Source organism: Epargyreus clarus, unplaced genomic scaffold (genome assembly GCF_041222505.1).
Source record: "Epargyreus clarus isolate Ecla_fem2 unplaced genomic scaffold, WU_Ecla_fem_2.2 ptg000009l, whole genome shotgun sequence".
Classification (NCBI taxonomy): domain Eukaryota; kingdom Metazoa; phylum Arthropoda; class Insecta; order Lepidoptera; family Hesperiidae; genus Epargyreus; species Epargyreus clarus.
In genome coordinates this window covers 9,273,858-9,293,260 of record NW_027332217.1, presented here as the reverse complement: position 1 = coordinate 9,293,260, position 19,403 = coordinate 9,273,858, and the positions used below count along the sequence as shown (strand labels likewise).

Sequence of the window (19,403 nt, the reverse complement as noted above, 5' to 3'; positions counted from 1 at the left end):
ATTAATTCACATTACACCAGGCACGGCAAGACGTGGTAAACCCGCTTAAAGTATGCACGCACGTTCGTGCCTCAATTAAGCTTTTTGTCCAAACGAGAAACGATCTTAAAACTATACAGCGATGATGCCTTCTTTATCGAATCCGCGTGTGTGCAGTTTAATGCTTGTATTACAAACAAGTTTCAACTACGTAAACCGTCATTTGTAGATCTGTGAAACAGTGGCAATACCACAAGATCTTAACCAATACACAACCTGTAATTTGTAAAGGAGCAATCCTCCAGTCTATTATTGCCAAGCTCTCCGATCTCTATGTTAAATGATATAATCATTATGATAATATGCCAGAAATAAGTAATATACTTCACTTGTTTCAATTTAAGTGTATATAATGTACCCTTTTAAATTGCCATCAAGTAAGTATTATTAAGTGGATGTTGCTTAAGACGGCCTTAGGTTCATTTTCTAAATTCTGTGTATGTATGTTATTATTTCAACGCTACTATATCGTTAAGGAACAGTCGACTCAAGTAATGGTTAACTACAGATATAAAGAGAAATTTCTGTGAAACTCAAAGGTAAAGAGCACTATCCAGAAAATTTGGTAACTAACATTATAGCATTAACTTATTTTTCATCAAAGGAATGTTATCTATTCGTCGTGTATCTTTTTTTAGTTATTGAATAATATACAATCATTATTTGTTATTTAATTTTAAAAGGTAGAGGTACTTTTAAAATGAAATTAAAATTTGAAGCAGGGTGGGTAACTCAAAAAAAAATTTATGTATTAAGGAAAGCTAATCTCGGTATAAAAAAGACTACGAATGGTTGGGGGTTTTATTTATAAATAAACGGACGTCACACGTCATAACGTGTAGTTACTGCTGATGCATGCATGTGCGATTTTCCTGTATATTTAATACTAACTGATTTAATCTTGGTGATAAAGTGATAGGTAGGTACCTACTGGTTTAATTGAATCGTAGTGTCCACTTACGTCACTGTCTAATTGATGGGGAATACGATACTTAATATACGTAGTATTCATATAATCTTCGTTATCTATGTAAGTAACTACTGTAGAATCATATCGTTAAATGTTTTTAATTCGAGAATTTCAATGATTTCTGCATAAAGAATCTAGTGTAGGGAGATGAAAGAGCGCATGATAAAGCCATGGTTTTTGGAATAACTTTTTACGAAGGGGAAACATTCAAAAGATACCCGGTGTCGTGGGAGCAATAAGAAAGATACCCGGTGTCGAGGGTTATGTGGGATTTTTACCGCAACTGAGACCCCCCGGTGGCCGTCCTCGGCTCCGTCGTGGAGGGCTCCGGGATCTCCTAAGGAACGCAACCGGAGTCATCTTAGCGCGTTGTCCCCGTCGGGCTCCGCCCAGTTATTTTTATCAGTGAATATTAATATATCGTTATAAACTAGAGTACTTAGTAGTAGCAGCTTATGCATTGTAATTGCGGGTACGTGTACATTGTCACTTATCAACAAAGTTAAGCAATTTCGAACGAGATCTGATATAAGATGGGTGACCACTAGTAGTGAAATTTATTGCATGCTTTTGTGCTTTGGAGCGAACGTTAAGCAATCATTTGCAGTTTTTATTATTCGACATCATTAAACCTTTTTGAGAGGCTTATGAACAGTGTGAAAACATCCACGCATATATTGCATAACAACAGAGTAAAAACTCTTTATGGTTCCGTACATCGAAATGAAAAGCAAAACATTTAAAAGGTTCAGGATAAGTTCATCACAGCCGATTTACATTTTGCTTAGTGCCAATCTATTAGACAATTGACAATTACTATACATGTGTGTTTCTGTAACCCAAACATAGGCAGGTGAGTAATGTTATATAAACATGTTTTTGTTATTTATAGATATTATTTATAGGTTAGGAGTAAGGGACGAATTTCTCTCACCATAATTTGTTATACCCTTTCCACAATAGCGAGACATAAAAATGCTGATAATGATGAAATGAAAACCATGTTCTTAAAAAAAACTAAAAGCTCTACATTTTATGCATTTGCAGTTGGAAAGTATTGTAGGTGTGTTTTTCTACAATGTTATCCTTGTTTTTAGGATATTACTTGTATTTTGTCAACCCGTTCGATTTAATTAGGCTATGGATTTTCCTGTCCTGGTACATATCGCGTGTCATACCTAGAGCTCGAAACTCCTCCAAGAAGCAAATCAAATCTATGCATTATCGAACAACGAGCAACCTTCTTCAAAAGTGTAATAATGGTAAAACAATGTTTGGTTAAGCTTAAGAAATTTGTAAGCTTTATTTCTTTGTACTACAGTTTACGTACGGAACACTTCGTGTGGCCAGTATTTTTAATCGACTTCAAAAATGGGGTTTCGCGATTTTTTCAAAAACTACCTACTCATCCAATTTGATAGGGTTTCGATTATTGGAAATTTAGCAGACAGGTTTTTGCATATAATAACTTCTAATACCGACTTGATATGTGCATATGTAACTTACCAACTTATATTTAAATTATTTTTCACTTTGTCGTGATAGGTACTGAACTCTGTTCTATGTTTTATAATACCGAGTAGTCGGCCGAATATTTCGGACGAATAGTCGACCGGCGTGCCAGCGGTACTTTCCCGACCGTGTATCACCGCCTCCATCACAAATACCTATTCGTATTTTCAATATGTTAATTTCAAATTGTTTAACTTTTGGTAAAACTTCGTATGTTTTTAAGAGAATACATGTAAATTAAAAATTACTTTTCACAAAACATGTACATTTTTAATTATTTCTAGCATGATGGGAAACAATTAACAAACCCTATACCCATTGATCAAATATAAATATTATTGTTCCTACTCTATTTCTTCATTATTGTACCTAGCTCTTATCCCGCTTTACAGTTGTTTTAGTTCGAATGTTTTGAGTTTAATGTCAAAGTCCATTACTCTGCAGGTCAATTACTTCTTTAGAGCCCATATTTTATTTCAAAATTAATTATTATAATACAAATGCAGAGGGCATTCGCTCATTACGTGATACAAGTTCATTCACTTTGAATAACTTTCCATCGCTAGATGAAATCTATAGATTTTGGCATTACTATTCTGCTGTTGTTTCGTTGAAAGTGAAAATTTAACTGTGCATACCTTCTTGTACTTACGTGACAAAGGAATTTAAGTCAGGTATTTGTAGTCGATGTTCGACGTCTTTTTATTGTACTTTTTATTTTATTTGGTTGTATTATTTTAATGTGTATTTTATATTTATACTGACATAAAACTAAGCTTTACATTAATTAAGAAGCAAATGGTAAAATAGCAAATGAAAGAAAACAATTGATCGTTGTGCGTTCGGAATATTGTAACTGCGCAATTAGGCCTTTTTATTGTAGGTAAACTTTAGACCTATCGGTGTTCACATTGTTTTTATTTCTGCCTGTCTATCTGTTTGTCCATCTGTTTATTATGTAAACAAAATCTTTCTCATTAAAATCTCATCTCAATAAGTAAACATTAAATCAGTATCTATTAATCTTACCAATTAATTGTAAATGCAGTTTATCGTGTCCTCATAACGTAAACATATTTGAAACTTTAACGTACGTAAAGATAATTTTCCTGGACGGATTTTCCTGCGACTGGTACGCTTTAAACAGAAAAACGAAAAGTATTAATGTTAGAAATATTCCCAAATAGAATTTAACGTCACCCGTATAGTTGTATAAGGAAAACTAGAAAATATATTGCATTAGCTTATGTAATAACATGAAGTAGTGAGATGTTTAATTAGATCAAAATGTTTTAATAAGGAATACTAATAACACCTATTTGTGCATAATCGTGACTAGATGATGAGAGATAAATGTAATATGATTAGGTATTTTAAACTAAATAACAAAGTAATGAGCATGATTATCTTGTTACGATAAACATAAACATAATAGTTTTTAAAACAAACTATTTTTAAGAGTACCGAAGCAGAACTACATTTTTTTGCGTGGAAATAAAAAATAATCTCCATCTTACTTTTAAAATTATTTTTTCGACTGTAACTTTTGAAACGTATGATTTTTTTATAAGATAAATATTAATTTTGTGTGAAAATGACTTTTCTTTAGCAAAATTTCATTCATTATAAAAAGTGAAACATATGTGTTCCTCTAAATGTAGTGACCTCTGGTTTTTGGAGAAGAGATCGTATGTGTATACCTTCTATATTTCAATATACAAATTCCTAATTAAAAATAGTAGAGCACGGGCGCCTCTCTACGGGTATGATCATTAGCGAAAAAATTCTAAGTCTATGGGTATGATAGCGTTAAAATCATCCTTATGGGGTATATTTCTTTGCCATAATATAAAATGGTATAAAATCAATATACTGCCGTAATAAAACATATAATTATATCATTAAAACCATTGCCGGTCCCAAGCCCGGATGCAAAAGGAGGAGGGTTGGTCAGGGAGAGACTATACCCGTCCGTAAAACCGTCAACGCCGATTATCGGGCGGCGGCAAGTAACCCGACAACTTCGCTCACACCTATCGCGCGAAGCGGCTACAGGAGCCGAGAGGAGTTAAATGTCCTCTAAAAGTCTGAGAGTGGAAGGACACGGGAACCCACCACTTGAACATTTCCCAAGAAAACCCCCCACACAATGGATGTACAACTGAAAGATAGCGATTTGTCATGCGACCCGACTAACGCTCGGCGCTATCCAGTATCCGGGCTGGCTAGTGTGAAATGGACTACTGAAGCTCCCCATGAGGTGATTCGCCAGGCCTCAGAAGGGAGAAATGTCTCTGGCGAACAAACCTCGAATAAGATCCCAATACGCGCACACCATCGTATTGGAGCCTGGAACGTAAGAGGCTTAATCAAAACAGGCAAGCTTAGCATCGTGGAAAAAGAAATGGAATGCCACCATTTAAGCATCCTAGGCATCAGTGAAACACACATTCGTGGAAATGGTCATTTTTCCACAACAACCGGGAACACATTCTACTTTTCTGGAGCTGAATCAGAGAGCACCCATGGCGTCGGCATCCTAGTTCCTCCCAATATCAATAAGTCCGTTCTCGGGTACAATCCAGTCTCTGAAAGAATCATAACTCTGAAGCTGAATTGCAAACCTTGCAATCTACACATTGTCCAGGTTTACGCACCAACGGCACAAGCTTCAGATGATGACATCGAAAGATTCTATGGATTGCTAGAAGAAACTCTGAACAAAATTCCAAACCGGGAAATCACCCTCATACTTGGAGATTTCAATGCCAAAGTTGGAAACACTGCCGTTGATGATCACATCCGTCAGCACGTGGGCAAATATGGCATTGGCGAAAGAAATGAGCGGGGAGAAAGGCTTCTAAGCTTCTGTGTAGAAAGGAACCTCACCATACTGAACACAAACTTTCAGCACCATCCTAGAAGACTCTACACATGGAAGTCCCCAGGCGACCGATATCGCAACCAAATTGACTACATACTAGTTAGCTGTCGCTGGAGGTCGTCTGTCAAAAACACCAAGACATTTCCAGGAGCGGAATGCGGCTCGGACCACAATTTGCTAGTCACAGAGTTTGCCCTCCGTATGAAAAGACGCAGAGGTCCACAAACGAAGCCCGCCTATCTCGAGATCTCAGAGCAGTTAGCCTTTCAAAACTCGACTGAGATAAAACTCACAAATGAACCTCCCTCATTAGAAGATGACTCTAACTCACAATGGACGAAGCTGAAAAATCACATTAACGCAGCTCTAGATGAGGTGAGGTTAGTCAGAAGACCGGACAGAAAGGCAAAAAGTTACATCTCGCAACCTACGTGGGATCTCATACAACAGAGAAAGGATCTAAAAATGAACGGACTTCAAAGCCCCGATAATGCCCACGCTTACTCAATCCTCTGCAAAACCATTGACGCACGATGTCGGTCAGACAAAAACAATTACATAGAGAACATCTGCAAAGAGATTGAGAAACATTCGACGAAGCTTCAAACGGCAGACCTTTTCAAGAAAGTCCGTTTGCTAGCTAAACAGTTCAAACCAAAAACTTGGCTCATAGAAGACGCTGACGGACATGTTCTTCATAAACTGGATAAAATAGCTGAACGTTGGAGGGGTTATTGTGAAGAGCTATACAGTAATCCCGAAGGCGCTTGTACAAATTCTTGGCATACGAACTGGACCTCGATCGACCTAGAACCAGACATCCTACGCACAGAAGTCACAGCCGCGCTGAAGTTGCTCAAGCCGAGGAAAGCCCCCGGACTCGACAGCATAACTGCTGAAGTCCTTCAATCCTTGGGTGACAAAGGCGTGGATGCACTACACATGATATGCAATAACATCTGGCGCACCGGGACGTGGCCCGAAGACTGGACCAAATCTGCCATAATTCCCCTGCATAAGAAAGGGTCCACGAAAAAGTGCGACAACTACAGAACCCTCTCTTTAACATCGCATGCCAGCAAAATCTTACTCCATATTCTGAACCGTCGCCTCAGACACTTCTTAGACTGGCAGATACCGGAGGAACAGGCAGGTTTTGTGAAGGGCAGAGGTACTCGGGAACATATTCTGAATGTCAGGCAACTGGTTGAGAAGGCTTACGAGTTTGATGCCCCTTTTATCATGTGCTTCGTCGACTATACAAAAGCCTTCGACTGCGTCAACTGGGGAAAACTTTGGGAGGTTCTGCGAGAACTAGGGATACCATTGCACCTAGTCGCCCTTCTTGAAGCCCTGTATCGCAAAAGCCACGGGGTTGCAAAAATCGATGCAACTTTGTCAAAACCCTTTAAATTCGGAAAAGGCGTGAGACAAGGATGCATCCTGTCCCCAATTCTGTTCAATGCATATGGGGAGTACATTATAAGGCACACAATGGATGGCTGGGAAGGAGGTGTTACCGTAGGTGGAGTGAAGATCACTAACCTACGATACGCAGATGATACTACCCTCCTAGCCGCCTCAGAAGCCGAAATGATACTTTTGCTGGATCGGATGGAACACATAAGTGGTGAACTGGGCTTAAAGATAAACAAAGAGAAGACTAAACTGATGGTGGTTGACCGAACAAATAAACTGGAGCTCACTGGAGCGTTGAACCTCGAAAGAGTAGACCATTTTAATTACCTGGGCTCCAGCATCTCTAACACCGGCTCGTGTGATTTAGAAATCCGTCGTAGAATTGGAATGGCCAAGGGCGCCATGGGCCAACTAAAAGGAATATGGAAAGATAGGAACATCAGGAACAATACCAAGCAGAAGCTTGTCCGAACGCTAATATTCTCCATATTCCTTTATGGAGCCGAAACATGGACGCTCAGAGCAAATGACCGAAAACGTGTGGACGCGTTCGAGATGTGGTGCTGGAGGAGGATGTTACGTATTCCCTGGACAGCTAAGAAAACTAATGTGTCAATACTCAAGGAACTCAAAATATCAACTAGACTTTCGACCATCTGCCTACAGCGAGTCCTTGAGTATTTCGGCCATATTGCCCGGAAGAGTAGTGACAATCTCGAGAAGATAGTCATCACCGGCAAAGTCCAGGGAAAGAGACCGCGCGGACGTAGTCCGATGCGCTGGTCGGATCAAATCCGCACCACTCTCAATAGCAAGATGCATGATGCCATCCACGTTGCTGAGAACCGGAACCGTTGGCGCAATATAGTCCGGGATAAGGTGATCCGTGGAGGGGGTCACGACCCTCAGCATTGAGGACATCGACGCAAGGAGGAGGATATCATTAAAACAAAAATAAGACAAAATAACATGACGTTAAGTACTTAACGACACTCATACGGCATATGATTGGTGTAATTAACTAACTAGATACCTCTAGCTTCCATTATCTAAAATTTACCTACCTAGCGTATTGGTTCTAACTTTCATCAGGAATCACTACCAGCTTTACGACACTTGTTACTTTCCAATTTTACGCAAATGAATCAATATCGTTGTGTCACTTGCGCCTACTTGCATAAATCTGAACCTAGTTATATTCAAATGTTTTATTTTGTTGTGGTAATAGTAAGAAGTTGCCGCAGAAGTTGAAAATGATGCTAATTAACTGTCTTTCAAAATGTTACGTAACAAAAAATAACTAGGTAAGTACCTATTTATTTTTATGTGTGTAACAGCTGTAAATTTACCATAAATCATATTTTGTTAATTGCATATCAGTCATTAAGAAAACATTTGTTTTGGGAAAAAATATAATAGATCTGTAATATTCGTTAAGTATTAGTAACAGGTCAGTATGGGCTAAAACGTTACCGCCAGTTATGGAAAATTGCCTTCTATGGCTATGTTGTGAAACAACACTGCTTAAGTTTATACACTATATAAGGTGTATAATGAAACTATAAAAGACATGATTAGGTAATCAACAACGTGTGACCTGCACGGAAAATTTTGTTTACCAAAACAACTTGGGATCTTTTATGTAACGTGCTCCTAAACTGTTTAATTGTGCAATAGATATAATCTTTACAATTCAATATAATATATGGACAATATACGGAGGGTATACTACATATTACCCCGTATTGGAGTAGGGTAGTGGTGTACGCACCAAATCTCCCCCATTTGTAAAGACCTATGCCCAGGTCTGGGCCGTAAAAACCATTACACCCATAGTACATAAATTTTAACACACTATGTATCAGTTATGTAATAACAGAGAAAACGTATTAAATTAATCACGTTATAATACAATAAGCACCTACCATAGAATGTCTACTGTATTTTGTAAGTGTATGTATTGGCTACTAATATCCTTAAAGGCGCAGAATTAATATTAAACCTAATAATTTTGTGCAGGACCGATATCGATATTATATAGCAGCTTGAAAATTTTTATAATTGGGTACTTGACAGTTATAACAATAAAATATGAAATATGTTGGATATGATAGCTTATAAGTAAACATAAATTATGCAGTATTTCGTTTATTTTTTAATACGTTCTAAGTATTTTAATTTTTAAAAAGAAATTTTCGATTTTTTATCTGTGGATTTTAAATCCCAAAACGGCGACAGTGCTGCCTCAAATGTCATGTGACGTCACTACAGCGAAACCAAACAAGACAAATAATAATTAAATCGTTTGCTGTTAGAGTTGGTTGAATTTATGTTGTGAACCAAAATGAAGCCATACTATATTAAAGCTGATAGCGTGAACCTGCTTAAAGAAGATCCATATATGCAGTGCAATAAATCAAAATGGATACATAAACTTCCGTGAGATAACCTATGGAAATATCAAATAAACAACGTAAGTAAAACATTCTTTATATTTACATTTAATCATATCGGACAATTAAAACATTTCTTAACTGACTTCAGACAGAAGAAAGGTTGTCTTCAAGTGATTATTAAGATTTTTTAAAATATACTTATATTCTTATGTGAACTGTTTTAAGGTTATTAATTGGTTATATTTATATTTACAGATCTTCCCGACAATCGTATAGTGACGACGTTATAGAGTATGTGCAGTTTAAGAGGAAGGCAAGTTTGTGTTTTATGAAAAGTAAAAGTTGTCCTGAACACAAATTACATCAATGAAAATGAAAATGTGATGACTGTCCTGCCTAGAAGAAGTGAGGAGCCAAAAGTTTCGAAAGTGGGCACCAGTCTGAAATAAATAAAGTAAAGTACACGGGAAATAGTACTTCTTTACTTGCGTAACCTACCCAACAAGATGAAGGAAGAAAAGTGACCATACAGTTCCTATTATTGCATTGCAATTTAATTCTGAAAATGACAGTGATAAAAATATATATCCATTTGTTACGGAAACTAATTTTAGTACCTAATGAAGAAAATCAGACACGCAAGCAGCACAAAAATTTAGCTTAGGTGATCTGTAGTAATTATTGTAACTGTAACATATGATAAATATATTCAAAAGTTCTACTGTGTGTACTCACTAATAGAACCATATAAACCAAATAAACAAAGAAATCAGTTAATAAAATACTAATATAAGCAAATCATGTATTTTTAATTATACAGTCCTGTAACTTAATCAGTGCACATGCACCACCAATAATAACACAGTCATGAAATATTTTAATTGTGTCCTATTAATTACAGAATGGGCCCTTAAAATAGAATTCTCATAGACGTCTTATAATTCTATTCTTATCATAGACATCTATATAATATATTAAATATATGAATACTTCCACTTGCTGTTTTGTTTTGATTACGTCCCGTTCCAATGATTTGGAATTGACGAATCACTCGAGAGTTACTAAATTTATTCCTTTTTTTCAATAATACTTCTCTTACACAGATAGTATAAAATGTCATTGCTTGCAAACAGAGGATTTAAACATATAAGAATCTGCAAGTTCTTTAACGTTTATGAGATTTGGGTTTAGGAACTTGTATAAGCAAATTTGTTAGGATATTTAGCGATCGTACTTGTACACATCGTCACTGCACACGTCTTATAACTTGTCATTTATTTAAATTTTAGTTATAATAGCTAAATAACTCTCAATTTTCTTCTAAGCGTTGTTTGTTTACAGTGTAATGACGTTCCGCCACAAAATGACACTTGACCGCCTGATTTAACGCGACGTTCCGTTCACCGTAAAGAAAGTTCGATTTTTATTAATGAATAGCCCTTTTTTCTAAAAGGAGATCAATGAAAGGCATATATAATACGTATACTAATTCATTAAAACACTTTCCCAAAAAGTGTCAAGTAGCCAATTAAATACAAAGTAGGTATAATACAATACATAGTTGTAAAGAAAATAACTGTATATACCTAGTTTATAATACATATACTGTATATACATATACATAGTTGTAAAGATAATAATAGGTGAAAAAGAATGTATTTATGTCTAAGTAAAAAATGAAACCGTCAATGGTGTTGTGTCAAGTTGTCCTTGTAATGATGAAAGTACAATAAAGTTGGGCTGAAAGGCAAAAAGACAAAGCCGTAAAACACCATTAAAAATAAAAAAAGTTGTACTTGTCAAGTCAATTGTCAATGTCAATTTTTGTTGATGCCTTTGAAGTTTGATCATTTGATGTTATAATTTCCACGTGCTTTTGTCAGTTTTCAAAAGAATTGAATGTGTTTTATTGTAATAAATAATTTGGAAACATGGCTGTAATGCAAAGAATAAAGTACAATGAAAATAATATGGTATTTCTCATATATGTGTTTTTTGTAATGTTACTCAAAGTTTTTTATTTCCAGGAAGCCTACTACACGTAAAGGTAAAAAGGTTCTCCAAGCAAAGGAGCCTAAACCAATTGAAGGGCCTAAGCAGTGCATTTTCTTACAAGGTCGTAATCCTTCAGAACGAACTAGGAAATTGCTGAAAGACATTTATGATTTGAAGAAACCTGATGCAGCTTATCTTAGCAGGAAGAATGATTTTGTTCCGTTTGAGGATGCCGCATTGATTGAAAAGTAAGCATTATTTTTTTTTTAATTTGAAAACAATGGAGTTTGATTAGGTTTACTTTACTTGGTAAGAGGAAAGGGTTCCCGAATATTTGCAATGTCATACATGACTGTATCTGGTATCTAGTATTATGGTGGGCCGGTTGACTTTACATATCAGGTGATGATCTCAGTCCTCAGGGGGACCAACATCTATGATCTGCTTTCAAATAAAATCTGTTTAATATGGAATTTGTAATCGTTAATCGTCCCATGGGTGATGGAGAATTATCAGGTTGTTGATGAGAGAAAATACAGAGGTCATTTGGTAATTAAATTAAAATTAAAAGTACACAATTAAAGAAATCATGATAAGTTTTGATTTAAATTTTGACCCCTAGCATTTAGACTAAAATTTGTAACACAAGACTATTTCTTTTTTCTAGGATTTTTCCATTCTTAACATTAAGTCTTACAATATTTCATAATTTCTTTCAGATTATGCTACAAAAAAGAAGCGGCATTGTTTGGTGTGGGCTCACATTCAAAGAAGCGCCCTCATAATATAATACTGGGAAGAACATTCAACTACAATGTTCTAGACATGATAGAACTTGGTGCGGACAATTATAAGGCAATGTCAGAATTCCACAATATGAAAGTATTGGCCGGTATCAAGCCGTGCTTACTTTTTAATGGACCTGCTTGGGATCTCAATTCTGAGTTAAAAAGATTAAAATCTTTGATGATTGACTTCTTTCACAGAGAAAAGGTATAGTTTTAATTCTTTGGTATGATTGTTGTTTTCAAAGGGCTTTGTATAATAATTTCGATATGTAGTATAATTGAAGGTTCTAGAATCCTATGTGGTTAGATATTTCTGCCTAATAACAACAGTGTTAGGCGATGCTGTGTTCTATTTTGAAAGGTGTGGTAAGGGAGACATACTTTTTCGAGGCCTTCCAGATTATTCCTCAGGGGTAGCTCATCTGTGGTAGGAATTAATAATCCTATCTGGGGTTGATTACAGATATCCATGGGCGGCAGTAGCCACTTACCATCAGGTGGACTGCATGCTCGTCTGCTCCTCGTATATTATAAAAAAAAAATATGATACCATGTCATATAATTCTAATCAGTAACACACAAAGCCTATCCTCAATGTTTGGCATTAGGACAATATTGCTTACAAAAGTTTTAAAAGTGAAAGCATATGTTTTTAATTTGTAGAAGTAGAAATCTTGACATAGTACACCTGAAGGGAGGTGGTAATTGTGCTCATGGACACCTATAATTGTACCCAGAAGGGATTGAAGGGATTGGTAGAACCCTTTCTGGTTAGACTCCGGCGACACAACCGCTACACCTATTTCTGCCTAATATCAACAGTAGTGTAAGGCGCTGTGGTGTTCCGTTTTGAAGGATTTGATAAGGGAGACATACTTTTCCGAGGTGTTCTAGTTTTGTCCTCAGGGGTAGCGGCACATCTGTGGCCGATCTCAATCTGGGGTTGATTACAGATGTCCATGGGCAGCAGTAGCCACACAGAGCTGCTTGTAATATGTTTAGGAATATTACCCCTTTATTGGAACCATACTTTCTTTCTTTGCTAAAAGTTAATACTTTAATAACATGTTAACTTTTTTCTTTAATCCAAAAGGTTGAATCCATAAGACTACAGGGCTTGGAACATGTGATTAGTTTTACAGCAAATGACGAAGGAATGATTTTCATGAGGTCCTATAGAATATTGCTAAAAAAGAGTGGGCAAAGAACTCCGAGGGCTGAATTAGAAGAAATTGGTATGTTTATGAGGTTTATAATAATATAATTAAGCAGTAGCAATATACTTTTTAATTTTATGTTTTATTTTTGTAACTTGCAATAATTATTTAACATTCAGAATGCAACGTCATTTAAAGTTAACATTTGTAGTTACAATTTTATCAGAAGACAGGTAGACTTATTAGAAAAATTAAGAAGAAAAATCAATAGCATATTTGTCGACAATTTTCTTACCCTTTGAAAAATAATCGAAAGAATAGTGTTAATTTAGTTTAATTGGAGCATAACAGTTAAATATGAATTGAAATAAAATAATTTCAGGTCCTTCAATCGATTTCAAGTTGCGCAGGACAAAGTTGGCTTCAGATGATCTGTACAAGGAGGCTTGCAGAGTACCAAGAGAAGTTAAACCAGTTGCAAAGAAGAACATATCTAGAGATGCCTTTGGTAGTAAAATGGGTCGTATTCATGTTGGTAAACAGGATGTTAGCAGATTACAGACACGTAAGATGAAGGGATTGAAGAAATCAATTGAAGAGAAGAAACAATTTTTAATGAAAAAGAAGAAAGCAAAACAAGATGCAAAGCGTTCTAGTGTTTCAAAGGAATAAACTTGTTTATGACTATTATGTGTATTTGTTCTTACAAACTTTTATTTATTTTGTTTAATTAATTTTTGTAGGTTGGAATAAAATCTCGCAACTGAATTTAAAATCCGTAAACTCCAATAGAAATAAAATCTAAATGTTTGGTATGGTTGACAATGCGTGATTAGATTTGTGGCATAAATCTAATTCCAATATGGCGAACGCCCCAAGATTGTGGGACGGTTATTATCTTTTGCATCCCCATGATACTTTACAGCCTGCTTTTTCTTTTTTCTTAATATACAAGGTTACAGTGTAAGTCGTCCTATATAGATAATTAAGCAGGTCGTTAACGACGGTTCTGAACCTATAATTTGGTATCCAAAAGTTTACTGATTTGGAAATATGTAATTGACTTTTAAGATTGATTTATGTTTTCATAATTTTTAACTCAAATTTAAACTTAGGAAAAACAAACTAAACTAATAATAGTACAGTTTGGAATAATCACTTGGTATAATAATGAAGGACAGGCAGTGATAGCCTAGTGGTTAAGAAAGTCGGCCTCTCGATCGAGGGGTTCGAGGATCAAATCCAAGGCACCTCTGATTTTTAAAAATTACGTATGTATTAGAAATTAATTATCACTTCCTAAAATGGTGAAGAAAAACATCGTGAGGAAACCTGCATACCTACAATAATGGGTTGATGATGATGATGATGATAATATGAAAAGATGCAAAATCATAACAGTTAACACTAGTAGTAATTGGTTACTGTTAGCGACATGACGTCTCAAACATTTAGCGCCGTACCTACACATTTTGCGAATGTCCGTTTTACTAACTGGTTTATCAATTAAGATTATGGTTGGAAATTCCAGGCCATACTTTAGTTAATTTATCGACAACGGCATTGCGGAGCTGTCAATTGCTAGTATTTGGCAATAAAATTTGTAGATTTTCATTTTCGAAATAATTTGTGCCCTATTATTAATTCAGTTTCTGCAACGCCGAAGGAGAATATAGTGATGAAATGTTAAAAGTTCTACAAAATTTTGTCCAGTTTGTATTCTATCAATCTTGACAAGCATGGGTAACTATTGGCTATAGCGTAAGTCCATATCGCTTCACCTCATTTTTAGAAGAAAACCGTGACCACAATTGGAGTAATAAATAATAGATTGATTATGCAGATACAAAATCAGGAACACTTATTACCCCGATATGAAATTTGACCTTAGATACACTTTCAATAATCTATTTTTCGAACATACTTCCGCTTCAGTGTTTTATGACCTAAGGACGTCATTTAGAACGAATAGGTACTGCTAAAGTTAACATGGAGCATAGCACGGATCCTTGGGGCACATCAAAATATTCGCGGCAGATTTGGGGTTATAGGGGAAATAACCAAACAAATAGAACTGATAAAACCGGTGTCCTTTTAAGAACGAATTCTGTGAAATGACGGTAGAACCGGGCAAAACCCAGGTTTTCGCACAGAAGAACCATTCCATTCCCAAGTACCTACTTATTAGTGATACCTTTCTCGTACAATATTTAAATATTTATGCAAATTACGATGCTAAGCGTTTCTTCGTAAGGCTCCGGGCGTCCCCTACATTTGACCACAATATTATTTGCCTACATGCCTATTGCCATCCTATCAATATAGGAAAGATACGTTTGAGGAAGAAACAATATTTTTTTCTTTAACATTAAAATGTAAGAGGTAAATCTCAAAGAAATGCTTTAAATGCCTACATAGGTACACTATAGACTGACTATGGAAGTTAAAAAAATATTTGTCTATATTCGAGGATACGGATACGGATGTTAACTAGATTTTTATTTTATCAATCGATAATATCGATCACGAACGTGGCCTTGAAACGACAGGTGAACCTTAACGTGCCTTAACGTTGGTAATTAATTAGTTAATTAGTACCTTTATCTTAATATATAAGTAAACCACTGCAATAAATTTTATATTACCTAATTAGTGCAAAGTATAATTATAAGTGTGCCAAATATGTGATTTTAAGGATTAAAACTGAATAGGTAATTTGGGCAAATTAAACAGTTTTAAAAGTATTTATGTTTAGTATATATTTACTGCATTTTAAACTTAACAAACATAAATTGCAATTTTGTGACGAAAACGATCCTCCTTGTCAGTTTATAGGAATAGAAGTTATCTATTACCATTTACCGTTAGGTACCTACCACTGCGTAATTCCCTGTTGACCAGAATAGGGCTACGGTATCCCACGTCTGTCGTAAGAGGCGACTAAAAGGGACTTTCGAAGTTGCAAGCGGCAAGAATGGGTGCTCAAAACGTCCAGGAAGCCCCACCGGGAAGGACAGCGGTTTGTGTGTGACTTATATCTGTAACCACCAGGGGATGTGAGAGGAGCGTAATTTGCTCCCCTCAAGGGCATCGCGTTAGGAGGTCTTGTGTTCCGTTGGAGATCCCGGAGTTCTACACCAAACGCCAAAGACGGCCACCGGGTGGATTTTAGTGCGGTAAAAGTCTCACACTACTCGACGTCACTCCTCGGGCCTCTATAGCCTCGGGTACGTACATTTTGAAGCTTTCCCCTTCGTCAAAAAAAAGGTACCACTACGTATATATTTTGCTAATCTACAAATCAATAAACGTTACCTACGCACGTACTTATACCTACTCGTATATACTTACTTAAGTAGGATTCGGCTCGCGGCCCTTCTGTACTTAACTGTAATTTATAACAATATTTATGCATAATTAAGTAAATTATTATCTCAATATCATGTGTAAGCCATTAACTACCTGTTGAGTTTGAATGACATCAGAAGGTAAATAAGACCATTAGACGAATATTATTAAGTATAATGGTACCTCATGGCGACAATTCGAGGTAATATATATTATTATCTACAAACATGTCTATTATTTTATGTGTATTGAAGACAGTGTGAAGTTCGTAGGTAGGTAGTCGTGAGAACTCTCAGGCGTGCAGCTTTACTTACACTGTTCGAGGATTTTCCTATGTTTTTTAATGTAGGAGTAGCAGACTAGCTTGCAGTCCACCAGATAAATGGCTACTGCCGCCCATGGACGTATGTAGTCAACCCCAGATAGGATTAGATATTCCTATCTTCAGCCTTCAAGGTCGGGCACACATGCACCGCTACCCTTGAGGACAAAGCTGGAACGCCTCGGAATAGTACGTACGCCTATCATGTACCTATGAACGTAGGTTTTGTTAAGGCAAGTTTGAAGTTATTTTATAATATATATCTGTGGTATAAGATGGTCGCCTAGTTTATATCCTCTCAATGAAAGGCAAGAATAACTTTACGCTAGGAATGGATGTGGCGGGGGTAGGTACTTTCCTAGTTTTTCCCTGCAGTCCCGGGACAAGAATAGGGCTACGGTATCCTCTGCCTGTCGTAAGAGGAGACTAAAAGGGCGCTTCCGGGGTTGCGGGCGGCAAGAGTGGGAGCTTGAACCATCCAGCAATCGACACTGGGAAGGACGGCGAAATGCATGGTCGCATATCGTCGTAAACACCAGATGTGCAGGAGGAGCGTAAAATGCTCCTCCAGGGCAGAGCCCGATAGGGGTATCGTGCTTGGAGGACTCCGATTGTGTTCCGCCGTAGATCCCGGAGTTTTCCATCAAGCACTGAGGACGGCCATTGGCGGGTTTTCATGCGGTAAAAATCCCACATAACCCGGCGTCGTACCCATGGCGTCGGGTACCTTTTGAAGGTTTCCCCCTCGTAAATAAAACCACGGTACTTCTCTGGTAGAATCATGCTGGTTCTACCACCTGAAAGTCCTGGAGTCTCGTTTAGCTTAACCCATACATGTTGTTAAGGACTAGAAGGTACTTATATACAATTTGAATGACTTAATTAAAAGATGTGAATTTAAGTAAGTAGGTAAAGATCCAACCTCAAACGGAGTTGCGGGCATGTTAATGGCGTAATATAACTAAGTATATTATCAAACCACAGTTGTAAATGACACAGTTTACTATAAAACTGTGTGCCTAACTACGTAATATGATCCGCAGGTAACAAACAACATCTAGTACATGGACTAAGATTATTTATTGTAGTGTTGTCTTTCTCACAGATATTGATTACCGAGCGATCCAATTAACATCGCTCGGAGGTGATATACTTCACGTATTAGCATTATTACATTTGCAAGAAAACCGATTTATTTTTATAATATAGAAGTAGTAAACGAGCATGCAAGCCAGTTATGGTAAGTGACCACTACTGCCCAACGATATCTGTAATCAAACTCAGATAGAATAGGAGTCTTACCTGAGTTGAGCCACAGTTGCGCTGCTATCCGTAAGGAATAAATTGGGAGGTTGTCAGTGAATCACCCTATCCTTCCCAATACCTACCATATACTTCAAGCAATAATACACAAGCGATCAACACAGCTGTTATTAGCCGTAATACATAGGTATGGCGGTGGTGTCTGCGGAGTCCAACCACAAAGGGTTCTAGACCTTCAGACCTTACCATACCGTTTGTTTACAAAAATAATATTGGATCAAAAGAGGGCCCGCGTAATAGAGTAAGTTACCTTACCGGTTCGTTATGGTCGGCGTTTGACCTCTGATCAGACAGATACATGGTGAATTTACATATCTGTTTGTATTTTTTTGATATTTACAATATAGGAGCAAGTACTTTACAAATAGATACCTATTAATTTTATTCATATTTTTGGACATTATTTGTACGTTTTAACAATAATGTATGGTTGCAGGTGTGTGGTAAATCCACGGACCATACAGCAAAACGCGAAGTCGATGCAAACGCAGTTCTCAGGGGCAGCAAGGAATCTTGTTCCACCACGGCTACCCGCATTAAATGTAAGAGGTCTACGACTCTTATGCTATTTAAGGTCAGTTTACATTAGGTGGGCTGTAAATATTTATGATATTTCTAACAGGTAAATAATAATAACTATACGCCGATATCTGAAAACTGATTTTCCTGTATCAACTTAGGTACCTACCTACAATATACCTATATACCTATGTATAGGTATTAATATACATTTACAGTAATGTTTGTCATTTACAGTAAGATTATTTTGTACACAAGCATGTTTGCAAATTAGTCCTAGATACAAATTAAACTATACCAATATTCAAATTTGAAAGGTGCAGCCATTCTAAAACCAACCAACCAAGCAGGTACATCAAAAATAAATAAGAAAATCTAATAATTATAATAACAAACTTTTATAACTTTAGTCCACTGAATCGGATTATCGAACTAAGGAAGATTAAAAAAATCGAATTAATTATTTTATGAGTCCAGCTTAATGCTATCAAAGCGCTACAATATGGTTCATCTATCGCTTGTTTAAGATAGTTTGTGTTTCGTCTGTAAGTGGACGAGAATGAATTGAGCAGTACATATACGGCTAATTTATATAAATTACATGCCTATAGTTGACAAGAGATTTTTATAAAAAAAACTGCCCGATTACCTTACCATATACCATATATGTTAAGGCATTCCCACATTATGAGGTGTCGTTAGAGTCGTTAGAATAATTAACATATTATTTT

General features: G+C 36.5%; 1 protein-coding gene and 1 long non-coding RNA gene across 2 annotated transcripts; both read left to right on the top strand.

The window, feature by feature from the left end:
• The first annotated feature begins 8,885 nt into the window (after nt 1-8,885).
• LOC140744961 (uncharacterized) lies at nt 8,886-10,213 on the top strand. The gene is made up of 2 exons (XR_012102605.1): nt 8,886-9,297; nt 9,476-10,213. It is a non-coding gene; the product is annotated as an uncharacterized LOC140744961 (long non-coding RNA).
• An 804-nt stretch (nt 10,214-11,017) lies between these two features.
• Non3 (Ribosome production factor 2-like protein Non3) lies at nt 11,018-13,847 on the top strand. Its single transcript, XM_073076689.1, has 5 exons — nt 11,018-11,174; nt 11,248-11,463; nt 11,935-12,208; nt 13,097-13,238; nt 13,543-13,847. The coding sequence occupies exons 1-5, from the start codon at nt 11,152-11,154 to the stop codon at nt 13,830-13,832; spliced, it is 945 nt and encodes a 314-aa protein (XP_072932790.1). The 5' UTR covers nt 11,018-11,151; the 3' UTR covers nt 13,833-13,847.
• The last annotated feature ends 5,556 nt before the right edge of the window (nt 13,848-19,403 follow it).

Excerpts from the sequence above, each read along its gene's own strand:
- Non3 (XM_073076689.1), top strand. The coding sequence starts at position 11,152 with ATGGCTGTAATGCAAAGAATAAA. Across the intron at positions 11,175-11,247 it reads GCTGTAATGCAAAGAATAAA|GAAGCCTACTACACGTAAAG; the intron begins GTACAATGAAAA and ends TTTTATTTCCAG. Across the intron at positions 11,464-11,934 it reads GATGCCGCATTGATTGAAAA|ATTATGCTACAAAAAAGAAG; the intron begins GTAAGCATTATT and ends AATTTCTTTCAG.